Genomic DNA, 26,346 nt, shown 5'->3' on the forward strand with positions numbered 1-26,346 from the left:
ACAGAGAAAATTCTCGATCGAGTTAATGAGCAGTTTTTGAATCCTTGTCCAAAAGTTGTCTTAAGGACAACTTAAAAGACATTTAAGGCATCAGACTTCGCTTTTCATCAAATCTGTTCAAACTTCTCGAGGTAATGAAGGCAGCAAAGCTCCCCTGTGGCTGGCATTCCATCTCCTTTGCTCCTGAGATGTATTTATTTACTGCTTCATTTATAGCAGACTGAGATGAAAAATTCTCAGAAATAGGCTTTAAAGAATATGATACCTGCAAATGTTCTAAAGACTAGGCAGAAAGTCCCAAAGCATTACATACTAAATACAAAGAAATACAAAAACTCTGTTTCTCGTGTATCTCACACTACTCATTAATGTGAATGAAAATGTTTTACCCCATTACTCATTACAGTTGTAACTAAGGAATTGCTTAGTTTTTCTGCTTTCCCCAAATGCAATGTGAATACATAACCCAAGATGAAATAAGTGCATTGTGAAAATAAGGAATACTGATCGACTCTGATTTGCAACAAACCCACAGTGCAAAGAGACAATCCCTATCACAAGTCAGAAGGGCCCCAATGTTTCTCAAGGAGAACTGAGTCATTGCAGCGGGCTGGCAAGAAGCACTCCATCCATACCCAGTTCCATAGGGATATTGTCTGCATACACTGCATGGAATTTGAGAAGAGAAAGCTCCAGGGAGACCTGAGAGCAGCCTTTAGTACATAAAGGGGCTGTAAGCAGGAAGGGGACAGACTCTGTAGCAGGGCCTGCTGTGACAGGACAAAGGGAAATGGTTTCATACTAAACGAGGAAAGATATAGACTTGATAGGAGGAAGTTGTTTTTTACAGTAAGGGCGGTGAGGCACTGGCACAGGTTGCCCAGGGAGCTGGAGGATGTCCCGTCTCTGGAGACATTCCAGGTCAGGCTGGGTGGGCTCTCAGCACCTGATGGAGCTGTGGGTGTCCCTGTTCGTGGCAAGGGAGCTTGACCAGACGGCCTTTAAAAGTCCCTTCCAGTGCAAGTGGTTCTACGATTCTATGAAATATTCATCACAACAGCTTCAAACTTGAGTTGCTTGCTTACAATGCTTGTGAGGCACCCGTCCACCTGGATGCTCTTTCCAGCACTGAGAGCACTCACTCAGCTGGCCCCAAGAGCTGGGACGAGGACTCGGTGAAGAACACCTTGACCTGCCCGGCTCTTCAGCGATGTGAGGGCAGCCCTGGGGAGGAGGTGCTTTACAATCCCAGAGGGAAATGACAGGCTGAGTTCAGGTGCCAGGCACCTCAATTAGAGACCTGAGTGTTGTGCCCTTGGTGAGGAGGGACCAAGGCGTCCATCCCCAGGGCGTCCCAGTGAGGCCAGCTCCATCCCGCTGACCTCAGGCCTTTGGGTCGTGAAGGCAGAGGAAGGCGGGAGATGCCCAAGCGGCCCTGGCACACGAATAGGCACTCCTCGTGAGGAGCTGGGCTCGTTGGGCTCGGGGACGGCACAATCGAGGTGGGGCGGCGGGGTCTTCTCCTCACGGGCTGAGCGGTTTCTCCTCACCGCCGCCAGCCCGTGAGAAGACCCCGCGGCCGTCCCCCTCTCTGCGCCGCCTCCGGGCGCGCCCGCCCCGCCCTGCCGCCAGGTGCGACGCCGAGCCGGTGCCTCAGCTGCGCTTCGCTCCGTCCCGCTTCTCCGGCCGCGGGGTCCCCTCCCGCCGCGTGGAGGCGGATGGTGCTGCGCAGCTAGTCGGTGCATTGCGGCGGCGGGCGGACCCGCGCCGTGCCCGCGGCCATTCCACACGGCGGCACCGCGCCTCGCACAGCCGCAGCCGGCGGGAGCCGCAGCGCAGCCCCGCCATGGCCAAGGAGGGAGCGCAGCGAGCGGAGGAGACGGAGCAGATGATCGAGAAGGAGGGCGGCAAGGAGGCCGCCGAGGGCGGCGCGGGCGGCAGCCTGCGGGCGGCGGACACCAAGGAGATGAGAGCCGTGGTGCTGTCCGCCTTCGGGGGGCTCAACAAGCTCCGCGTGTCCAAGAAAGCCATGCCGGAGCCGCAGGAAGGGGAGCTGAAGATCCGCGTGAAAGCCTGGTCCAGTATCGCCTCTCTGCCGGGGCGGGGGTGCGCGGGGCTGAGTGCCGGCTGGGGCGGGGGCCGGCGGGTCCCCGGCGGGGGAACTTCCCCACTTGTGGCTTCCCGCGGGCCGCCGCCCGTGCCCGGCATCCAGCGGGGGAGCGGGGCTGCGCGCCGGGAGGAGGTTTGGGCGCGCGCGCTGTCAGGAGCGGCGCTGAGACAGAAATCATCGATTTTCGTGGCTCCGTCAGGGAGATCCGGGGAAAAACTGCGTCCGGCCGCGTTCGGGGTTTTGTTTTGCTGAGAGCTGTCCGTGCGCGCGTGTCGCGCAGCGCCGTCCCGTCCCTGCGGTGCTCTGTCCGCCGGTCCCGCTGCTGGGTGCCGGCACGGCGCGCTCCCCGCCCGCTTAGCGGTCTGCCCTCGTCCCGCAGCCAGCTTTCCTCGTCGGCTTTTCTGTTTTCCCCAGACAGCTGGAGCAGATTGTGCTTCCTACAGGGCTAGTTCTCGGTGCACGTGGTCCTTTATGAAAATAGAATTATTATTATTTTTTTTTTTCGAGTGGCAGGAGAACAACGTGAGGGCCTTCCTGCACAACTTGACGTCTGAGAGATCAGATCGATGTAAGCCAAGGCACAGGTTGGCCGCCCGCTGTCCTGTTCAGTTGGGCGGCGTGATGCTTCCAGGAGGCGAAGGCTCCTCCACAGAGGAAGGCTGAGTTGTGTCACAGGGGAATGCACCCATGGGATGTGCCCTAGGTCTGGAGCGCCCCGGTGGCTTAAGGGGTGTTGCAGCCTGGGAGGTGCTGGCACCGGGGAATCGTAAGGGTTGTGCAGAGGAATTCCGCCCCAACAATCCCAAAGTATCGCCCCCAAGAAGTGAGATCCATAGACCTGAACAGGGAGCGATAGCTGTGACTTCTGTGTTGTTTAATTTTTTGACTTTTGGCTGTGATGAGAAATGCAAGTTCCAGAGCTAGAAGAAGTAATGGTAGCCCATTTAGCTCTTGGGTAGCTCGTTCTGCTGTCAAGTAAGGCTGTTATTCCACTGAGGAAAAGCTTCTGTTGTTTTCTTAGTGATACTTCTAAGCTGTTAACAGAAGTTATCCTGCAAGAGCTTACATATTCTAAGCACATTTGAACCTATTCATACATGGCTGTAGAACTGATATGTGCTCAGGTCACCAAAGTTTGCTTCCAAAATCAATCAGCTGATCTTCTTCATTGTAAATACAGAAGGTTGGTCAGGGTGACGATGGGCTTGTGGTCTAGTCTGGGATACTGAGCAACAGAAGTGTCTGTTGGCTTTGCCCAACGTGGCATCCACCTGTTAATGCACGTAGTGCTGAGCATGTCAAAGATGAGCTTCCTTTAGGTTGTACTGCTGCCAAATAAAGCTTAGTGGAACAGATCTCCCGCTGACTTTCATGGTATAGTTAACTTGTGGAGAAAATTAATCATCATTTTAAGAACAGCATGCATGGTAAATAATACAGATAGTAAAGGCAGTTAAACTATGTGTGTATGTGTATTTTGTAGTATGGCACTATAAATAGAGGCGATGGAGGATACGTTGCTGTTAGCATGCTGACTTATCCTTCCGAAGGCCTGGCATATCAGTGATCCAATTGAAAATGTCTCGGTTGTGATGAGTCATGTGTTAGCCTCATTCTGTGACTAATGGATGGAACAGCCATTGATGTCCAAGCTGAGTCACAGCTTCTGCATATCTCCTGAAATAATTTTTGGTTGGTGATGACCGAGCAGTTGAAACCGCTCTATTTGTTTTTACTGCCATTTGCAGCCTACAAAATATTAGTGTACGTGTTGTTTGATAGATGAGACAAATAGCTCGAGCAATCCCAGACAGACATTTCAGATAAGATGTGTGAGTAAGGAGTGGTGTCCTGCAATTACCTCCTTTTATTTTCCTTTGCTCTGTTATAATCATTTCTGCCTTGTGCCTTTATACGTGTGTGTTGTGAGGAATGAAGCAGAAGTGATCCTTCTGACCTGGTGATTGTGAGATAGCAGCACTTGAAAAAAAATTGAGAGCAAATAAAAGAAATCCTCAGCGTAGCAGAGTAGGAGACAGCGTATCCATTTCCTTTGTAAAAGGAGTCTTGTTCATGTACTGTGGCTGTTTCTGGAGGAAAAGCATGTGATTTTCAGGCAATTTAGTTGCTGGCGTAAAAGGAGACGTAAGAACGTACAACTCAGTGCTCTTCTTTGCTCTGCTGTATTTCAGTGACTTCAGTGTTTAATATCAGTGGAATCTTACAGTGAAATAGGAAAGATCAAAAGCAGCTCCTGTCCAAACCAGAGTGCTGACGTTGGTCAGCGTGATCTGATGGTTTGTAGTGGGAGTGCTGGGCGTCCTGCAGTGCATGGATCAGAGCAAAGAGAACCAAGGTGACCGCTGCTGATCTGATGATGAAAGAAGATGATAGAGTAGAACATTGCACCCACACATTGCACCCTCAGGAGTTTCCATAGCTTTTAAAAAATGCAGCCAAGTTAAACCCCAATAACAGAAGTGAATATTCAAGAGCCTCAAAGCTATTAAGCCAAAGCATTGCAGACCTAGAAAGTCAGATTCAAAGATAATTCAATTTTGATAAACAGTGGCTTTGGAGATGGATGTGTAAGTCAGTCTGTGTAGCTCACGCCACTGTCTGTGCTGTTCTGCTGAGAGCCTCTCTGTCAGCCTACTGATGCTGGTAATTTATGTGCTACCCTATCTCCATGTGCACACAGCTCTTGATTTAGGATGTAGAGCACATGATTGCAGGAAGCTGTGTGCTGTTCCTCACTGGGTCACATAGAATTTACTCTTTCCCTTCTGCGTATGCATGTACAGAAAGTTCAGCAGTCACTGTCTTGTACTGCACACCAGAAGAGGCTATGCTGGTTTGTGCTGATACAGGAGATGAATGGTGTTCATTCTCTAGAATCTCTGTCATTTTCTTATGATACTCTTTGCAGCCAAATTCCCCTTTTCCTGTATCTGCTGTAGGTTGAATCTCAATGAAGGATTTGACAAGGTTGGATGTCCTGGAGATAGTTACTAAGATAGCTATTCATTTTTGGGTTCTCCATATGATTCAAAATAATAATTTGCTGGTTTTATCATACAACCCAGTTATACTTTCAGCTTTGTTGTGGATAAGACTTGTTCAAATCTGGGTAATAGCAACTCATTTATACGAGATGGTGCAGGGGAATGAAACCAAATGCGTAAATGAGAGCAACATGGGCATGAAAACACGTAGGCCCATAGGAGACTGAAGGTGATTGCTTAGCGGTTTAATTATGGTTGTTTTGTGGGTTTTTTATGTGTTTGTTTTATTGTTGTCATCTTTTTTTTTTTTTCCCACACACTGACTGCTTCACAGGCATTTTGTTGTTCAGAATTGCTGTTTCGTGTATCAGCGTCTCAGTGGCAACGCAGGGCTGGCCTTGGCCACTGGATAAGTAGTGGTCTTTCCAAATTAATTTCAAAGCTCCCAACCCAGTTGTACCCAAACCCTCCTACCCTTCCGTATGGCAATATGATGAGCTTTGTGTATGTGCATATGGTGTGTGTTTGTGGATTTTATTTTTTAAATTTCCCCCAGTTGGTCAAGCGAGGTTGTTATAGCCATGTTTTCCAAAAATAATCAGTAATTGTACCTTTGGAGCTGAAGGCGATGGGTTCAGCTCATTTTTAAACTGTGTACCTCAGTTACAAATATTTACATTTGGTGAATTTTTTTTTTAATTTTTTTTTCCTCCCCTCTCTCCATTGACCTACATCTCATGAATGCTGTCTTGTCTTCATGTTTGTGCTGCGTGTCTCTTCTGTCTTTGTTTGTTGGGTCTGTTCAGTCTGTGAGTGTCTTGATTAGTGTCTGACTAAAGCTCTATCTCATAAATACTTGTACACATCAGTAATTTTTATGTATCAGAGCAGTTGTTGGCATCATATGCATGAGTAGGACTGGCAGCGTGCATAGCTTCATAGACATGGGGGAGTTAGTATGCAGCAATTCCAACTAACAATAAACACAGGGCTGTGTTTTACAAGGGTGGATTAATGCTAAAGCATATTGTTAGACTGTTGCTGTAAGTGTTAGAAGTTTTAACTCTATGTATGGCTTTTGCTTCTGGAATCGGTATGTACACATAGTGGATAAACTTGGGACCTTGTTGTTGGTTTTCTTGTTTGTTTCATTTTGTTTTGGAGTCTACCTAGGAAACTGCGTGTTATTAAATAAAACTGGATAGCATACAAAAGACAAAGCAAAGGTGCTTCAAGATTTTTTGCAGAGCTCAGGCTGCAGGGGGGAGCTGTCAACTTCCTGAGCAGCAGCCCTGAAGATTCCAAAGACCTCAATAGCCATTGTAAAACTGTGTAAAAGTGGTTCAGGAGGAAGAGTTTTACAACAATGGCCTGCCTGCAGCTGAACGAGTTCTCATCACAGTTTGGACTCCTATCTGGGATGAATGCAATTCGTTCTTGGAGTCACTTCTGAATTTAGGATGGTTCCGTCAGGTTACTTTTGGACCAAAACACCTACAGTGTCTGAGGGTTCTTTTGTTTGTTTGTTTCTTAAATTGAACTGGTTTTCTTTGCCAACTAGTGATGCCTTCATGGAAATCACGTTTCTCTGTTATGAATTTGAAATGGCCCCTGTGAATTTTTACATGTGACTCCTAAGCAGTCCGTATGCTTTAGAGCTCTGTTTAAGGATGGATGCGGTTGCCCTTGCATGTGTGCTTCTGCCCACGATTTCTGTCTTTGTCGTCTCTCGGATCAAGATTTCCCCCTTTGCTTTGATGTATGGCAATAGCTCTGATTTTGTTTGTTTGTTTGTTTTTCTTGTGCTTTACAGTGGTTTGAATTTTATTGACTTGATGGTGCGACAGGGCAATATTGACAACCCCCCTAAGACGCCGCTTGTTCCTGGCTTTGAGTGCTCTGGAATCGTAGAAGCTCTTGGAGATAGCGTGAAAGGATTTGAGGTAATATTTTCTTTAATTTCAGGGAAAGACTAAATAAGTACCTTTTCACTGAGATTGTTATTGCTTGCTTTCTGTCCTGCCAGTGCCAGCAGCCTTCATCATCACGTTGAGATCTGAAACAGCAATTTTTCCTTTCTGCTTCCCAAGCATGAGAATGACCTCTTCAATTGGTTTCTAAAGCCACCGCTTTAGTCTTCTTCAGATCCTTCCTGAAAAGTCACCTGTGCTGTGTGCACATCCAGATGGTTTTTGTAGGAACTGATGAGCTTCAAGAAACTGAGTTAACTTTTCTTGGCCGTGGGTTCAGTTCCTTGAAACCCATGCACTACTGATGCTAGTTCCAGTTCTTGATCTTGAGTTAACAAGGCCCCAACTGTGACAAGCATTCCTTACAGCTGCATGCATTCATATGGTGCAGACAATAATAGGACCTTGATTCTGCATATGTCTTAACTTCTTCTTGAATGATCAGAATCTGTTTTGCCTAACGGAGTAATGATAAATGACAGATAGTTAATGTGTGTAATAAAGCTATCAGAACTGGCTGGTGTTATGTACTCTTCAGTGTATTGTGTATAAACAGTGCTGTGTTCTACCTTCTGTTTTCATTACTGATATTAAACACCTCTGTTCCCTCCAATCTTGTACTCTGTTACTTACATTAGATATAAAAATTCTGAAATAGGAAACAACTGAGTTAATGCATGTCAATCTTATATCAGCTATTTGCTGATTCTATCATGTCATTAAGTATGATTGCATTTCTAAATTCTTACTGTATCTTGATCTTAAGAAGGCAATTACCTAAAATTTATTTAAAAGTAATCATTTTGTGGCTCCAGAAAAGCTTCAGAATTTCTCTGCTGAGTACAGATGGCCAATTTGGTTTCCAGTAGGGTGTCAATGATAAGCTGCTCTTAGGACATTTCTCCATTTTTTCCCCTTCCTGCCTTGTCTCTGCCTTGCAATAAATCATAATCTTTCAATGTTTTTGTGATAATCAGTAACTGAACGGAAACTTAACTATTTGAAAAACTCTTCTGCTTCAGTTGTTCAGCTCTAGTATTGTTAGCTGTAGTCCATATGGAGGAATATTTTATGAAAGGACAGTAGGAAGTTTTTTGATCTAGATCAGCATTCTTAGTTTAAATGTTCCTGCTATTTTTAAAGGGCATCATATAAGGCAACATCATATGGTTCTTTTCTGAGTAACATATAACCTGAATGAATGTACTGGGTCTCTGAAGATTATTACTTTGTTCTGACCATAAAGCATGTTTGTGCCCTGGTGTACGTCCTGAAATCTAAGTAAGTCATGGTATTTTACTTTTTACATATAGTTTGCATAGCTGTGGTGGTGTCTTAAGTAATCTTAAAGAAGATCTGAAACTTGAAATAATGCTGTGCACAGGTATGAACCCATCACCAGGGGAATGATCCAAGATGAAGATGCAGTAATGTTCTGTCAGCTTCTTTGAATTTTTACACTGAATAGGAGGATGCCAGATGCTCGTTGTCTTGTTGGCGTATGTTGTTACCTCTGTTTGTAGTGACTGCAGGAATTGCTGAGATTGCACCCTATATTTTCTGACCTCCTTTCCCTTTATAAATCCCCTCCAGTTCAAGTCCTGTTCAAGCTGCATTGTGCTCAGACATCTTACAATTGAGATATTGCCAACTATTTATTGTCTTTACTAGCTGTGATTGCATTATTGTGTGATATGATGACATGGAGTGGCAGTCCATTCTGAAAGAGATGTGTAAGAACATGCTTTACGTTGAAAGAAAGCCCCCTTTTTTTAGGAAGTAGTAGAGTAACAGCCTCTTCTTCCTCCCACCAAAAGCAAAAGCTGATTTGTACTGAGCTCAGAAGTAACAGGTGTGATCTATAGTTGTGGGGATGGTTTTCACGAGCTGAGACACAAACTGACATGATGCACAGCTTCTGTATAATGTTCATAGTAAAATATGTTTTTTACTATTATTATTAAGGAAACCCCTCCTGTGAGGGGTCTCTCTCCTTTGCATTCTTTTTGGTAATCAGTTATGTTTGTTTGCAAGGATATAGGACTGTGAACGTACTAATTAATCTGAACAGACTTTGGATTTTATACACTTTGCTAACAGCAAAAGGAAACCACAGAATGCTTACCAGTGACGCATTGCTAATTTGAATGTGAATTTCAAACAGAGGAGGGATCTCAGGAAAACTGGAATGACAGTTCTGTTTCTGTATTTTCCTTCTAAGAGAGATATAAACCTTTCAGAACTGTCAGCAGCACCTTAGCATCTAGCTAACCCACAATATCCCAAAGCCAAAGTGATGACAAGTACTTGGGAGATCAAAATCTGCCTGTTCTATACTGGTGTGTTTCTAACAGTATGGACCACCATTATCTTTACTATGTGTCATCCACAGCTTGAACAAGAGAGCTGCAGATCTTAGAAGTTCCTATCTACAGTTTTAGTTGCGCACGTATTCTCAATGATTTTTCTGTCCTTATTTGTAGATTGGAGACAGAATCATGGCTTTTGTAAACTACAACGCATGGGCTGAAGTTGTTTGTACCCCGGCAGAATTTGTTTACAAGATCCCAGATGACATGAGTTTTTCTGAAGCTGCTGCATTTCCCATGAACTTTGTAACTGCCTACATGATGCTCTTTGAAGTTGCTAACCTAAGAGAAGGCATGTCTGTGCTGGTTCACTCTGCAGGAGGTGGGGTGGTAAGTTGGAGCTTCTCTTACTTTCCTGTCAAGTCACTGAAATAAGCCAGATGCTGTGGTTTGATTTGAAATCAGTCTTTCCTACGTGAGGGATTGTGGTGCAGGAGCTACGTCAGAAAGTGATGCAGGCTTTTGGTGAAATAAAAATGCTGTGACAATCAACTCTACCCCCAAAAAGCACCAAAAGCCTTTAGAACGTACTCAGAAATCAACAAGTAAGTGTTACTCAAACTTTGTATCCCTGCCTTTCTGCACTTTGTACTTGGTCATTGTGAAAGAAGGCTGTAATGAAAGGGTTAAATAAATCAGCTCCCTTCATAAGGTCTTCATGGTAACTGTAATTCTCCGTGCAGTAAATGGCCCTCTTGGAATATTCCTGCAGATACTGTGTGCAGGTGTGATGTTTCTTTGTGAAAAGCAGTATACTTTTTTCCTCTGTTGGGATTGAAAGCAGTGGAAATTATTATTGTGCCAAATCGGAGGAAAATGCCATACAAATGTAGAATTTGAGTCAGAGGTGGCTGCTGCACGCCGTGTTTTGGGTTGTCAGTAAAGAGACGTTGCACTGCATAGGCAAAGCAATGGCTGAATGGGCTGGGTGGAACACCAAGGCACACAGTGACACGAGAAGCCAGCATTTGGTGTTACCAATTGCTTGAAATATCTTTGGAAAAATCTCTCTTGAATAAAATATTAAGACGCCTGCAGGGAAATATGTTTATGTTGGAAATTATGCGGTCCTCTTCCATAAGACAGACTTTATGACCTTAGAACATGAGCAGATCTCAACCTTTTAGAGTACCTCCTCTGTTTTACTATTATGCCTTATTTATGCTAAGTTCATATTTTATTGTCTACTGAAGTGTCTGGTAGGCAGCCCCAAACACCTTTTCCCTGATTCTATGCCCTTAGACCTTCTTTTAGGTTCTCATATAAATGAAGTCTGTAATCAAAGGAATAAATTCATCAGTTCCCTGCACAAAGTATTTTTAGTTAACAATAATCCTACTTGCAGTAAATGATCCTCTTGGAAAACTTCTGTAAATGAATGGAATTTATAATCTTATTATGTTTCAGCACAGTACAACCTAGAGCATTATGGCTGACTTCATTGTTCTATAACATTTAATCTTTTCATGTGGAATTTAGGACTGTTAAAACAACTGGGGGCCACACACTGGGGGAACTGGATATTTGGTAGGACTTTAAGGCTCTGTGTTTACCTGTGAGGCCACTAGCCCAGCTGACTCCACATGGACCCAGGCTGAGCATACTGAATTAGCAAAACACCCAAGAGTGCATGCATATGCATAACTTTAGAGAAAATGGACTGTTAGAATAGACTGTCTAGACTGTCTCTATTAGGATAAAATGTCCTTGCTACGTTTTTTCTTTTTTTTCCTCTCTCTTTTTTTAGCTTCACTCATCTCTATTATTTCTTCATCATCTTAAGCACTGCTAACACTGTACTAACCTACACGCAGTCTTCTTCACTGGGCAAGCCCTGTGCTGGGCTGTTCTGTTAAGGTGCTGCTGCCTTTCTTCCTTTCTGCCATTGCAGATGCCCAGTGAGCATCTTTCTGATAGTCCTCTGCTGTGCTGCTTGTGGGCCTCCTCTGAGAGAAGCTAAAGTAGGGAAGGTCCTGTGTGGCTCCCAGGAGAACAAGAGAAAAAACACGTTTATCCTGTGTGAAGTAGTTAAATAACAGAGCTTCCAGAGGTGCAGGAGGAGCAGCCAAAGTGGGCAGTATTAGTGTAGATCTGTGTGATCTGGGGAGGGCTGCAGATGAAATGGAGATGCGCTGGTTAGCCTGCAGGGCAGGATGCTGATTGCTGTGTCACGGGGGCAGTGCTTCGTGCAGGCTGTTGGGTTTGGTGGGGAGGGCGTGTATCATTAGGACCAGAAGGGAAGAGCTTTTTCCATTCCTTGGTAGGTCTTACAGGTAAAATCTCATACTGCAGATGTGATTTTCCACTCAAGATTTCAGAGGGGATGTGCTGAAGGCACGTATTCCCCCTTAAACCACTCTTACACTCTGTTAATCCTTTGAAAAATATAACAGCCTCAACCAGGCAAATTATTTTCATGAAGTGCTTTGCTAATAAAACAGAAAGCTGACACTGAAGTCACTATGGGAAGAGATTTGTGTGTGTTTGTGTTATTGCTTTAATAGATATCAGGTCCATTAACATTTTCAGCATGTAGAGAACCTGTCCAGTTTGTTTTTAAATGCCATAGAAATTCCAGAATACTTTAATGAGACAGTAGGCTCCCTGTGGGACTAGAAGCTTGTAATTTTCTTTTCTCATTATACACGATCATTATTTTAGCCACTTCAGGCAGTTTATTAAAAAAAAAAAAAAAGAAGAAAAAAAAAAAAGAACTTGTTGCTTCAAAAAGCTTTTGTGAGGTTCTTTGTTCTGGCTCCCCAGCTCCCTTCAGGAGAATTCTGCAGCTTTCTCAAAGAGCAGAATCAGGGAGAATTCTCAGGGACCTTTATTTTTGTGTTGCCTCAACGTATTCATGTGGCCTTGTTTTTGTTGGTAGATATTTTTGGTAGGGAGGTGCTTTCCCATCTGTGCCTGGGGTATGTTTAGTATGTGGTGGTATCATTCGGTATCTGACCGGGTGTTTTGGTTAAGGTGATTTACTTCTGGAAGTTTCAAAGGATATCAGAAGATAATGTAGAAAAAAAAAAAAAAAGAAAATGCTCCCTGCCTCCCACTCAGCTAAAAGGTCAGGGAGTTGTGTGATCTTCATGGTAGGAAAGATGGCTGTAGGGAAGCATCTTGTCTCTCTGAAACAGGAGGAGAAATACGGACAGTCACAGACTGCTTGTAGCACTGCATGCATGCTGTAGCCTCCCATCTAATGAGAAAGACCTGCTGCAGTGCTTAGATAAGGGGATTTGAAAGAGGAGACAGTGTTTACTTTTGTTTCCTAGGGTCAGGTTGTTGATTTTGGTTGTTTGGAATGGGAGCTGCAATGGGTGTTTTGGTTTTCTTCTTTCTATCTGTTGACATAGGAGAAATTAAGAGAAACCAACTGTCAGCTGTCATCCTGGAAGGTGAAGTAGGCTGGAGAAATATTAGGGGCCTTCTGGCTCACATTTCTCATAGATAAGAAATTAGTATATTGCAAAGCATTCTCTTATCATTCCTCTGTTGCAGATTAAGATCCAACAGGAGCAAGGCTGGTCATATGCTATCACTTAACACTTCTGTTTAAGTGGACCATTATACTGAGCAGCAGGGCAGTTCAGCAGTTAACAAGATGAAACTGTATAGTACATGTGAGGATTAAATGCTTAAAGCTAGGGAAATGTGTAAGTGCCCTTCTGAACTGATTGCTAAAATAGGGAGGTCAGCTGGCAATGAACTTTAAAAGTTTAGGAAGATACACACACAGAAACCAAAGCTCAAAAGCATGAGGGGTTTGCAAGAACACGACTTGCTATAGGACAAATACCCAGGTGAGAAAGTGGCTTAATTTAACTGTAAAACTCTATAATTAATGTTTGAAACGTCTGTAAGATAGCGGTAGAATAGGTCCTGTCACAAATATACTCAAGTGACATTTTTTTCAAGGGTAGCTAAGTGGCAGCTGAGTGAGGATTCGGAGCATTAGCACGTACTCCTCTGGGACTGATCTGCTGCATGAAGCAATTATTTCTTTAAAATGAAGACTGTTCAATTCAGTGCATTCAGTGTACGTTTCAGTACAGGCTTGTATGAGATTACATTAATAATTTGAAGAACAACTTCATAAACTTGTGAACTGTATCCTGGATTAATTGAATTAGTGTATTTTATAGGATTACTCTATTTAAAAAAGAAAAGGAAAAAAAAAACTATCATCACTTCTAGCTGCAATAAATCCAATTTCTCTGTCTATTATATCTGCTTGGGAGATGAATTCTTCTGTGGCTTTAGATTTGTTAGAGACTGCCATTATGCCCATTTGCTCATCTGTTTAATTTTTATATACTGCCTATTTCAACTGTTTAGAGCACAAAATAGTGGTCATTTACCACAATTGTGTAAACACTTCAATCTCATTGCTTCACCCCTCAGATACAAGGCAGGATTACTAGCCAGTTCTTTCACATTTCAGTCTCCCAGATGCTAGAACCAAGCTGCAGTATTGCTTGCTGTCCTGAAGCTGTGATCTGACCTTCCTTTCACGCTCAGTAGAAGAGGAAGTAGAGGAAGATACAGATGCAAGCTCTCCTGTTTGAATTGGAAGGATAAATCTTGGCAACAGATTTAGGTCATCCTGGCAAGATGGGTTACTGCTTGGCAGGGGCCCTTGTTTTTATTTCGCCTCCCCTGCATAAATTGCAAATATTTGAGGATGTGTTCCAAAATGAATCACCAGAGTGGCAACATCTATCTGACAAAGAACAGGCACTCTTTAGGAGCTGATCTCAGGGTATCACAGGAACTCCTTCAAAAGAATGATCAGATTTCTTCCTAAAAGAAAAAAACAAAACAAAAGAACTCTGCATTTATCCCTTCAAATTTTCCCTGCTCTGTCTTGCATGATGAGAAGTCCTCCTCGATTTCCAGATTTAATTTGTAGCCAATTAATGTACCTCTGTATCTTCTCTTGCCCCTTCGTTTTAATTAAGTGTTCTTTCATCTTGAGACAGTTCCTTCATATCTCTTTGATGGTATGTATGTATGGTTAGAAAGTAGATGCTCAGAATCAGATCTTTCCTTTGCCTGTGTTTTTCAGGTTGAAAGCAAGTTTGCTTGTGCACGCTCAGTTTCCATAATAAGGTCAGATGTCTGTTTCATTGAGCATCCTACACACAGTACTCCACACAGAAGTATTTCCTGGGCTTTGAGCTGAGTGGCTGCAAAGCAGCAGTGGGCAGTCTGAAATCCAGCCTTCTAGAACAGGTCTCTCAGCATCCCTGATCCTTTTTAACATCATGTGGGCTGATTGAATTTAGGTCTGTCTGCACATAGCAGGTAGGAGTACATTAAATAGCACTCTTGTCTCGTATTTGAGTTAGTTCTTCTTGAATACATGCTATTGGAATTTACTCCTCTTTTCTGATGGTCTCAACTAATATATTGCACAATGGCATTACAGCTTCTCGATCTGATGAAAACTTTATCCAGTACCTTCCAGAACTGCACTTGCTGTTTTCTTCTTAGTAGTTCATAGGCATTCTGCACTTAATAAATACACCCCAAGTGCTTTTCTCCTATTTCATCTCTCTCTGAAAAGGAAGAGAATAAATCAGCCCACACAAAGCTGTGTGTAGCTGCTTTCAGTACCCTAGCTGTCTCGTTTGAAGCCAGACAGGGTGTCTTTACACTGTGATGCCCTGTGCCATGTGAATGCCTCTAAAGCAATGGATATGCTCCCTCAGCAGCACAGGAAAGTCCCAGTGCCATGCCTGAGTCTATTTCCAGACACTGCCTCAGAGCATAATCTGTTAATCAAACACAAAAGCTTGGCAAGCCATACACAAAAAGCAGTTTCCCTGACCAAAGCAGGCTGTGGTGTCTGAAGGCCTTTCTTTCTGCTCTCCTCAGAGGACGGGTCCTTTCCCTGAGTCTCCTGCTGAATCACCTCCCAGGCTGTCACTGCTGAACTCTTCCTCAGCTGTTCTGCCTTTTCCAATTGAGTTTGCCTGCTCTGAGCAAGAATCATGGCAGGTGGATGCTGATGTAGCTCCCTTTGGTGCAGGGGGTTTATGCCAGACGTAGATACAGATGTGAGTTTTGGTTGCACTCTAACTTCACAGTTTTTCAAGGGGGGAGGAGAAAGCATTCCCTGCTGACTTTTGCGGGAAGTCAGTCTTAGGATAACAAGAGCTTGTTACCTCACTGTGACCCTCCTCCAAAACTCACTGTGGTGCACTGAGTGTAACGGATGCTGCTTTAACGCTTGCTCTGTTTGTCCACTCTGCAGTGTTCACTTGAGTTCCTGGTTTCCAATTTCCTCTGCTGTACCAGAAAATTAACACCCTCAGGAGATGGAGTACTGTACAGCTGGCTTCTCCTGACACCACAAAAAAAAGTTCTTGTGATGCCAGGAGATCCGTAGATGTCCTCTCTTGCACTTTTCTTACTCTTTGTGTACTTCATATCACCTTCAAATATGGGCATGTGGCATCAGTGCATTTTGGAAGCGTGAGTTATCTTCGTGTTCAGTTCCAGACAGCTTTTGTGTACAAGTATAAGTCTGAGTGAGTTTTGAAATGCCATAGCACCTCAGGGCTGCAAAAATATACTCCAGAAGTGATCATTTCTTACTCATAGATGCCATTTTGCTGGGTGTTATCTTGTAGATGGTTTGTTCATTCCTGCTGTAAGGCTAGGCTCAGGTTATATCATAGCAAAATATATAGAGCAAAAAGAGTGCGTGGAAGACTACTGATGTGTGAGTGCTGTACATCAGTGCAGACTGGTCTGTCTTGTGCCTTTGGGGCAGAACCTTTCAGAAATTCAGTAATTTATTTATAATTCACCCACTGTTAAGTTAGTAGTAATAAGCTGATTACATTAGTAAATTTTCATGTAGTCATGCTTTTCATACTGACTTCTCAATGCCCGTGACATTTCCATGTTTTTAACCTCGAAATTGCTTAAATGAACAAAGTGGTCTGTTTCATTTTTATTTAAAATTTGCTTTTCCTTTCCTTTGTATGACTGTCTCAGCATGAGAAGTTTCTGATCCTGCAGGTTTAAAGTTGGGTTTTAAAGCAAACAACTGTATACAAATTCCAGTCTTTTTACTGGAACTAAAACTGATAGAAATGTATCCACTTAAAGTAGATTCTATAATAATCACATGTTTAGATTAGATTCAACACAGTGATGTCATAAATTGTCAGGATCCCTTGCAAAGGAATCTGTCAGACAGACTTTGAATTGAGATGCAAGGCTCTTGTGCCAAGTCCAGTGCACGAGGCATGCTTTGCTTCCATAGAACACTGTAGCCCAAGCTGTTTGTCAGTGTGCAGTTCTGTATGATAAACAGTGTGTGTGTGCACGTAGCTGGATTGCTCTGAAGGTAATGCCTTCTATTGATTTCCATGGAAACTACAACAGGTATAAAGAGCACAATAACACTATTAATAGAGCAAATTCTCAGCTACAAAATGCTGTTTTTCAGTGTAGTCACCACCGTTAGCTGTGCTTCTTTGCCAGCAATGAACAAGCTCCACTGTCGTACCAGCAACATCCATTTCTAATGTCATGGGCCGAGATATTGAAATAGAAGCCATTCCTTTTGGAGCAGTCCTTATATATAGATTTTAAAGCAGATTAATTCCCTTGTAAGGAAATAATTTGTGATCATATCTATCGCTTCTGTGAAGCAACTGATTAGTTTATTGAAAGGCAGCTGAATCTCCTTGAACATAAAAGTAAGTATCCGTATGAGAATTACTTTTTTTGCCCTTTATCAGTTTTCCCTCCTTCGGGAAGTATCTACTTGATAAATTTGAAAGGTTGGCCCACATGAGCCTGATGAGGTTCAGCAAAGCAAAGTGCAAGGTTTTGCTTTTGAGTCTGGGTTATCCCAGAGATGTATACAGGCTGGGAGAAGAACTCCTGGAGATTCTGTCTGGGTGGGGGGCTTAGAGAAGGCAAACAGCTGCCTTTCTTCTGTCTACCACAGAGTAGGTTTGGGGAAGGGAATGGTTTGGAATGCAAAGGAGAAGACAGTGGTGCCCTGTGGTCAGGGCGAGTGCAGTCAGGCAGAGTCAGCAAGGAGAGCCCACCTGCTCCTCCATAGCCCAGGGAAGAGGAGGATGCTTTTCCTTCCAGCTGCACAAGTCCTTGTGCGTATTTCTTTTGTAAACTGTGGGCGTTCTGAATACTGGGGCCCCTCACACTTGCAATTAACATGTATAGCCCTCTAAAACAAAAGCTGCTAATCCAAAAGTAGCTAAATGACTTGAGGGATTAGAAAAGAGACTTAAGAGCAACTTGCATAGCTGCAGTGCTGTTCTGGAGCTTAGTCGAATTCCACAGAAATTAGTGAAACATTCAAGTTTGTAGGGTGAGTTCAGTTCTGCTGTTTAGGTGAGGAGATCTTGCTAAGTCCAGTATCTGCCTTTATTCCTATAATTTTGAAATATTAGGAATACTTTGCACAAAAATAAGTGCAAACCAAGGTCAGCTTCAGAAAGCTGTAGAAGAATGTTTCGTGGAATTGCCACAGAATAATGCAGTGATTTTGTTCATCCAGTTATAAAAATACTGGTCATGTGAGTCAGTTTTAGGGTTTAATTATCCACAGAAAGCTGGGAAGTATTCTCATGTAGGGTCTGAGATAAGCTTATCTCTATGGGAGGTGAAAGGAAGAAAATAGGTTATGTATACTGTGATGTTTTTTATGCATTTCTCCTGTTCTTCTGATGGTCATTTAGTTAAGCATTAATCAGGATAAAAAGCATGTTTCCTACTCCAATATTTGACCTTCTAAACATACACTGCCTTTGATTCAGGATGCATTCATTATCCCTTGTATTCCTGAGTTACACTGAAGATGCAGAAAAACTAATTAAAGAATAAATCAATAATGTCAGAATTTCACTCAATTAGCATATGTTATAAAATACTAATGTAGTTTTTTATGTAAAAAACCATGTAAAAAATTACATTTAACCATGTAAATTACTGTGGGTAATGATTTTCTGGAAGGCATAGAAAATGAGAATTTGATTACTGGAAGAAAATAGCTGAGAAAAGGAGAGATACAAAAGTCAGATTGTTTTTTCTTGTAATTCTGTGTTTTTGGAGGCTTCAGACTGAGCTGATAAGAAACAGAGAAAGGCAGCATAAAAAGAGTGAAACTGTGCTGCTAGAAAACATCTCATCTTGTGATGTCCTCCCTCAGGAAGATATTTGCCTATGATTTCTATTAAATTAAGGATTCCAATCTAGGAAAATAGTGGATGATTTAAAAAAGAAAAGCTCATTTATGTTTGGTATTGGATTATTGTGCTACAGATCTACATTCAGATCTGGGTCCTGCTGTAGGTTTCTCTGAGCTCCTGGACATGTTGTTCAATTTATGTTCAATTTATTTATGCTGCACTATTTCCATTTCTCACCTGTAAAGAAAGAATTAGAACGCATCCTTTCCTGTTCCTTCTCTTCACCTGTTGGTACCTGCCCAGAGGATCACAGAAACTGCTTTTGCTGTATAGCTGTTTACTGACTAACTCTGTTTGCATGCCACCATGTAAAAGTAATACTGTTGTCCTCTTGAGATGTTCAGCTTTGATGATTGTCACTAGCAATTACATTCAGCATTAAATGGGAAGATGCCAAGACCCCAGGGTATGCAGGATTATCCAATTATTCTACTGTAAATAAAAGCCAAGCACTGATTACTGGTATTTACATACTAATAATCAGAGTTTCTGGTTTGAATGAGCTGAAATGTGTTTATCCATGGATGGTTTTACTAGTCATGCATGCTGTTTACAAATGACAATAAGTCATGAGGCTGTAAGTGTAAGTAAGAATCTGCTAAATTCAGCTAGATGTTATTTCCTGAATCACAGTGCTGTTTCTTGCTTCTGGGCGCCTCCACGTAACCCTACTATCTCCAGTGGAATAATGTGGTTGCAGTGAGAGGCGGAATTTGGCTACCAGAAATCTGTCTCCTATTTGTTAGTGCTCTTGTTCCAGTTTCTGTAACCGAGGGATAGTTAGATAGTTTTACACCTGTGTGTGCCAGTGGATGCGTGTGTATGTGTGTGTAGATAGAAAGTCAGGCGTGCCTCATGGCTATTCCTGCATTCTGAAGCATCAGTAATAATAACGATTGTTATTAAGAAGAGAGAAAACTGATTTGCTGTACTGTGCAAGATTTGCCACACCAAACTGATATCTCCTACTGAACCAAGAAGAAAATGTGATCACTTAAGAAAGGTAGGCTATATGTTGTACCGGGACCACAGGAATTTGAGGAATAAAAGCTGTATCTAAGTATCAGAACCAGTTATCTGCCATACATTTTGTTATGGTGTAAAGTGCTGTGAGGCCTTCTTGTGAACAGAGGAGGTTAGGATCACATGTGGAAGCAGCCACAACTGTTCTGAGGTATGGAGTGCCAATGTTACTCGAGGGTCTCTGGGAGAAATGCAGAGTAGAGAGCGTGAAATATTTCTGATGTTCTCTTCCAGCAGTCGTTTTTTATGTTCCTTGTAAATTCATGCAATTTCTGCTAAATTACCCTGCCTTTGTTAAAAGAACTCCTTTCCAATACAATTCTTGATAGAATGAACTCGTTTAATCTTTGTAATTACTTTGTCTTCAGGATATCCGTCTGATTTAAGTGTGTTTTTTCCTATGACTGAATTGCACTACACTGGTAAGAAATTAGTTTGGGAAGTGCTTGCATGTTTGGTGTTGGATTTTGCCCTGTCATTAATGAATTGGTAACTGCAAAGTCTGTCTACCAGTTTCCATATCAGTGAACTAACATAATAATGTGCTTGCAGGGTCAAGCTGTTGCTCAGCTCTGTTCAACCATTCCCAACGTTACTGTTTTTGGAACAGCTTCATCTTTCAAACATGAAGCAATCAAAGACTCAGTAACTCACCTGTTTGACAGAAATGCAGACTACGTGCAAGAAGTAAAAAGGTATTTTTATGTTCTCAAGTAAGCATTATATACTGTCTGGCAAAATACCATGAAAAACACTGGGCTGGTCGTATCTGTGGGAAGAGATTACACTACTGAGTTCAGGAGCTGAAATTATTCAAGCAAACAGTTCAGATCCTTGCACTGCAAGGAACAAAATAACAAGCATCTCCTTATTTCTTTATAAGCAGCATAAGATTTGCAAAGTAAATACAGTGGGAAGAAAAATGCAGAAGTTAACAGAAGACTCCACGGTTATCTGTGTATGTAGTAGCTCACTGTAACTTGAGTAAGAAGTTTTCAGTGAATCTGTAAGTTATCCAAGTTTTAGAGGAGTTCTCTGGTGTGACTCCATCTGCCTGTGCTTCTGTCTTCTGCCAGGGACTGATAGCAGAGCGCGTGATGTCTGTTTTAGCTTCAGATCCTCAGGTTTGGTTTGTTTGCATTTAGATTAGAATCATCCTGTTGCCTTCTGAAATCCTGTGTGCTTTGTGTGCTTCTGTTTCCATTTATATGCTTTCAGATATCTTTTTTTTGTTTCAGTTTACCAAACTGCTTTTAGATAGTGTTCTCAATAAAGGTGACAAAACTGTGGAATTAATAAGAAAATCTTAGGGAAAAAAGTGTCCTTTTTATTTCACTTGTCAGATAAATAAGAGAAAATGCGTTTTCCTGTATCTTGTATCTGTTAAAATACTGACTTATTTAGTTGGGCATAACAATAAATTCCTCAAAGGATCACTGCAGGGCTTAAATTCCTGTGAATCCTATTGCAAAGTGAGGTTTCTTTCTTGTTTTTTCAGAATCTCAGCAGAAGGGGTAGATATTGTTTTGGATTGTCTGTGTGGAGAAAATACCGGGAAAGGCCTCAGCCTTCTCAAACCACTTGGGACTTATATTTTATATGGTGAGTGAAAACAGACAGGTACGTATTTCAAAACTAAAACTTTGCTAAACTTAAAATCATCCAAGCCACTCATTCCAAAACTGGATATCTATATGGGTGGCTACCGTGTGATATTTTCTTGATTCAACCATTTCCAGTCAATGATTTTGGCGTAGATAAGCATAGGCTAATAATAAGGCCAATAAGCATTTCTGTTTCCTTGGTCTCATATCCAGTGGCAGTAACAATGAGTGAACACTGTCTCTCAAGCATCTGCTTCGAGCATACAAGCCCAACCTGTTTGTAATGTAGTCCCTGCCAGTGAATTTCCATTATGTTTGTTAGCAGATTGAAGTGAATAGTATGTGTATGTTCAGAATTGTAGTGATCTGACCTTTGATGGTCAGATATAATTATCTGCTGATGGAAAAGAGGACATCACTGTGGTGATCAATACTGTGTATTTATAGAGATGAATGTTATTTTATTGGGAATAAATGGAGAGCTACAGAGGAGAATGACTAGTTGCACTTAACCTGTTCCTGGCTTTGAAATAAATTTTCATGGAATAGAAACAATTCTACTTAAAATAAATGGTTTGATTGTTAGCATGTAGTAAGTTGACTCTATGTACTCATCTTTTACAGGTTCATCTAACATGGTCACTGGGGAGACAAAAAGCTTCTTCAGTTTTGCAAAATCAGTAAGTGTCTCAGCACTGTGATTCCACTCTACTTTCCTCTAATCTCGGTCTTTTCTGAACGATGTTGCTAAATAGAAGTTCTATGGCTGCATTGTGATCTGACATGTTTTATTCCGATATGACAGCTATACAGGAATTGAATCTGTGTGCAATGCATATTTAAGCTGTTATCTATCAGACATACATCTGCAAAAACAAAGCTGGATAAGCAGTGTATAGTTTCCTTGTTTTGAGAACAGTCAAGAGCTGCTTGCAAAGGGTGGGAGATCCATTATTTCTAGTGCCAAGTCCTAAAGCTTGACACAAAAATGGGTTTTATTTCTGCATGTCAGTCATCAGCTACCTGCTTTTTAGCCTGTTAAATAAAATCCTTACCACTTCTCTTGGCTGTTACTTGAGAACTGACAGATGAGTCATGTAGCATATCTGCGTAGATAGTTTTCTTTCTCAACTTTTTAGTACAGTTTCTGAAGATTGTTTCTCTAACCTTGCTGCTGTTTTTTCCTTTCCAGTGGTGGCAGGTTGAGAAAGTGAATCCCATCAAGCTGTATGAGGAGAACAAAGTCATTGCTGGATTTTCTCTGTTGAACCTACTTTTCAAACAGAATCGAGGTGGCCTGGTCAAGGTTGTGATGGACAAACTCCTAGATCTATATAACAATAAGAAGATCAAGCCTGTGGTTGATTCATTATGGGCTTTGGAAGAGGTAGGAGCAAGAATTTATTTCTACCTGTTGAGGTTTTTGTTTGTTTGTTTGTTTTGTTTTTATGTATATGCATTCTTAGATGCAAAATTGGTTTTAAATCTGTGTTCACAGATTTCTTTAGTAAATATTTCTGGAGTTCCAAGCGCTCTGTGCAACATTCTTCAAAATACTAAGAAAATGTGAGTTTTCAATCTTAGAAAATTGTTGCTAACTCCTAAGAGCATGAGACTTGTGACTAACTAGTGCAGCATGAAATGCAGATATTGTAATTGAAAACAAAATCTGCTTTGAGGAAAAGATCAAAGTATATAAGCTTTGCACTTGCAAACCTCAGAAGCTTGTTGCTTTTCAGGAAAGCACTGAACATGTATTACAGAAAGTGGAATCAGAATTCTCTTAAACGTAAGCTAATGCTCTAGTGATTATTTATTTTTTTTCCTTCTAATCACTCAGTTCTTCGTAAAGAAATGTGAGCAAACTAATCTGATCATAGCCTGGGTAGTGACAAGCCCCTTGACCAAAGATAACTTTTATCACCTGAAATGCTTATATTTAAAATGACAGTAAATGAACATAAATATTTTCAGAGGCACGAGCAGATATTAGAATACAAAGAAATGCCATGATTGTAGCAGCACCACCAGATTCAGTTTTATTTGTCTGTGAAGTGCACTGAGCCTGACACGTTGTTAAGATATGTGATCACTTAAGAATGCAGAATGTGAATGGTGGTTGTACAGTTTCTCTTCAGAACGTGCTGTAACATAATTCTGGCTGTGTCTTAGTACATCAGCTTGTATTATTGTGCATCTGTGAGGAAACAATAATCATCAGACATAACAAAAGGCATTATTATTAATGTATTACAGTTCCAAATGGCCTGTAGTTAGCGTTTGGAGGCCAGCTTGTTGATTATTCAGGTGGCACTGAAGAACCTGTGATGAATACAGGGAAAGAATACTGGGCTGTGTTGGGACTCCATAGCTTTAGACTGTTCATGGAGTAGGATGCACTGCAAAGTTCACTGGGGCTTCAAGGTGCATGGGCCAGGTGTTAGGAGAAACAGGTGCATACTGCCTCAGGTCATGCTAGTAAAGGAACTGTGAGCATCTTCATCCTATCTCTACATCTGCTCCTAATGTGCCCCAGCATGGCACTTCATGTTTCCCAGGAGATGCAAATGATCCAGCAGCGTATGAACTCTGTTTTTTCCTCTTCAGCAAAGCAGAGAGGAATTACAACTTCACCACGAAGGCCTCATCTGTATCTTTCCTGAAGGATCTGTTACCATTTGTTTAAAATGTCTGCGTGCACTGTCATTAACAGCAACTCAGTAGTGCCGTAGCCTTACCAGCCAGTGGCATGAGGAGTGGCATTCAGCTCGCCACTTGCACTAAATTGGCTAACTGTTGAAGAGAAATAAGATGTTGTGGTTAAGAGCAGCTGGCTCAGAGCTCAGGCAAGACAAAAATGCTCTGTCCTTGTCTGAATGGGAGAGCACTTCAAGAGCCCTCTAAAGCAGAACTGCATTCACATTTTGGTTTTTGATGTGGTTTCCCTTATTCACTTCGTAAATAACCTTACAAAGCATTTAAAACATTCAAGTGGCACAAGGCTAGATAGGCATTCTGCAATTTCTTGTTTATATACTTCTCAAATTTCGGTAAGAAAAGGATCATAAGAATATTAACAGTGTTCTTGATCAAGATATTTCACACTGGAACATGAAAAATTACACATGGTAGGCTGATCCTAATAGCCAACACGATGAGAATTTGTTGGGAGACTTTTGTTTGATAACATTTCATCTAACATTTGGCAGTAATGTATACCATCCCTAGGATTAGATTACAAAATGTGTAAATACATCTGTTAAAGAGCGCAGTCTAGAAAAGTAGAGCTCATTTATCATGCCTGCTCATTTTTCATGAGCTATCTGGCAATTTACAAAGAAATTGCTGGCTATATCTTCAGGGATATAACAGTACCAGAGATGTCCTCAGTCAATTGCAAAGTATTTCTGAATTATTATTCATCCTGGGCATTATCATTCTGGGATAAATTTTTGTGGCTATAAAAGTCACTCGGGTCATATTCTCAAGGTAAAGTTAACATGATGCACAGAAAAGTGTGTCATAGCTGAGGAGTAATTGGAACCAGAGTTAGGAAAGGTTGGTGTGTGTTTTTGTTCTGAGAGGTTTCTTTTTTCTTTTTTCTTTTTTTAATTTAACTGTTATGTCCTCTGGCCCTGCAGTCTGACATTTGGTTGCTTTTCCTTTCCTACTGAGTAAGCCTGAGTTTCTTGAAATGTCCACATTCATTTGACTATTCTCAGTCTTGTTCATTAGACAGTAACCAGTACGACCACAATTTTTACCAGTGCTGTTTCCTGAGGAAATAGCTTAGGAGCACTGAGAATAATTGTGTTTGAGTGAGAGTGGCAGATGTGGACTTCCAGCAAGGCATTTGGAAAGGAATGATTTGAATAGTTTTTTGTGGCAGAATGTCACCCTCTCCAAAGGCTCATGGAAGAATGCACTTGTCTTCTGACTAGAAATTGACTCATAGAGTTGAGCTCGAATCCATTAATTGACATAAAAAGGAACTTATTTTAAGGAATAATTTCAAAGGAGTCTTACCCATGGGACACCATTCCTAATGCTTAATGTTAAATACCTAGTTGTGTCATCACATACAGAAAAGTTTTTATCTACACGTGAACGGCTTGTCTCCGTCACGCTGTATTAACTCAGCATCTGTGTTTATTTTTATGTATTCTTTCTTTCTGCAAATATTAATTCACAAACGAATTGAGTTTCATCCAAAAGCATATCATAATACAATTCCCATGTCTCTGTCGAATTGTAGAACAGATGAAGTGATGTCTAGTTGATTGCTGATTATTATTCAAGGTAGCGTTCAAGAATTATTATAGAGGCTTAACTTGATACTATTTGTGTTGAACAATGAAGGATTGTCTGTGTGTCAAAGAGGTCGTTCCAATTAGGATATAATCTTTTCCAGTGTTCTGATTTGTCTTCTTGGGCCTTATCCAAATGCTATGGAAGTCAATCAAAGGACTCCTAGGTTCATTGGCTTTTGTTTAGGATGAGGATTATCCTGCCTCTTCAGTACAGTCTGCTTGAATAAATTTAGTAGTGGGATAGAACTTGCTCTGGATGGAATTGGAAGTAACTTTATTTTCTTCATTGCATCCAATTATTATTGACCCGAAGGAGTTCTGGTTCCAGACTATGGACTATTCCTATGGTGTAGAACTATTTGTGTCACTGCATTATCACGTGATGTTGGCTTAGGAAGGTTACTTTTTTAATCTCAAATTTATATCCATAAAGCCTAGTAAAGAAAATTTTATTCTCAATTAGGCCACTAGGGCCATTTTATGATGCTAATTCAAGAAAGATTTAACTAAGAAAAACAATAACAAAATCCAGAGGGATTTTCAGGTGGAAGTCTAACTGAGGAATTATTCATCATGAGATGAACAAAGTCATACAATAGATCAGCTGCCGTGTAGAAGTCTTGCTGATTTGTAGCTATTTGTTCGTGCTGTCAAGTGTTTAAAATACCAGATAATTTATAGATGGGGCATGCTTAAAATACTGTTGTGAAATAAAAAGC

General features: G+C 41.6%; 1 protein-coding gene across 2 annotated transcripts in view; it reads left to right on the forward strand.

Moving 5' to 3' along the window:
• Positions 1 to 1,624: 1,624 nt before the first annotated feature.
• The window catches only part of VAT1L (vesicle amine transport 1 like), a 46,623-nt gene continuing 21,901 nt past the window's right edge, over positions 1,625 to 26,346 (forward strand). For both annotated transcript variants that reach the window (XM_040707188.2, XM_427969.8), the window contains exons 1-7: positions 1,625 to 2,076; positions 6,929 to 7,058; positions 9,569 to 9,784; positions 20,266 to 20,408; positions 21,212 to 21,315; positions 21,942 to 21,997; positions 22,510 to 22,704. In XM_040707188.2, coding sequence (XP_040563122.1) covers positions 1,847 to 2,076; positions 6,929 to 7,058; positions 9,569 to 9,784; positions 20,266 to 20,408; positions 21,212 to 21,315; positions 21,942 to 21,997; positions 22,510 to 22,704 — 1,074 coding nt within the window. In that variant the 5' untranslated portion in view covers positions 1,625 to 1,846. The remainder of the gene's footprint in view (positions 2,077 to 6,928; positions 7,059 to 9,568; positions 9,785 to 20,265; positions 20,409 to 21,211; positions 21,316 to 21,941; positions 21,998 to 22,509; positions 22,705 to 26,346) is intronic.

The sequence above is a fragment of the Gallus gallus genome, chromosome 11 (genome assembly GCF_016699485.2).
Source record: "Gallus gallus isolate bGalGal1 chromosome 11, bGalGal1.mat.broiler.GRCg7b, whole genome shotgun sequence".
Lineage (NCBI taxonomy): Eukaryota > Metazoa > Chordata > Aves > Galliformes > Phasianidae > Gallus > Gallus gallus.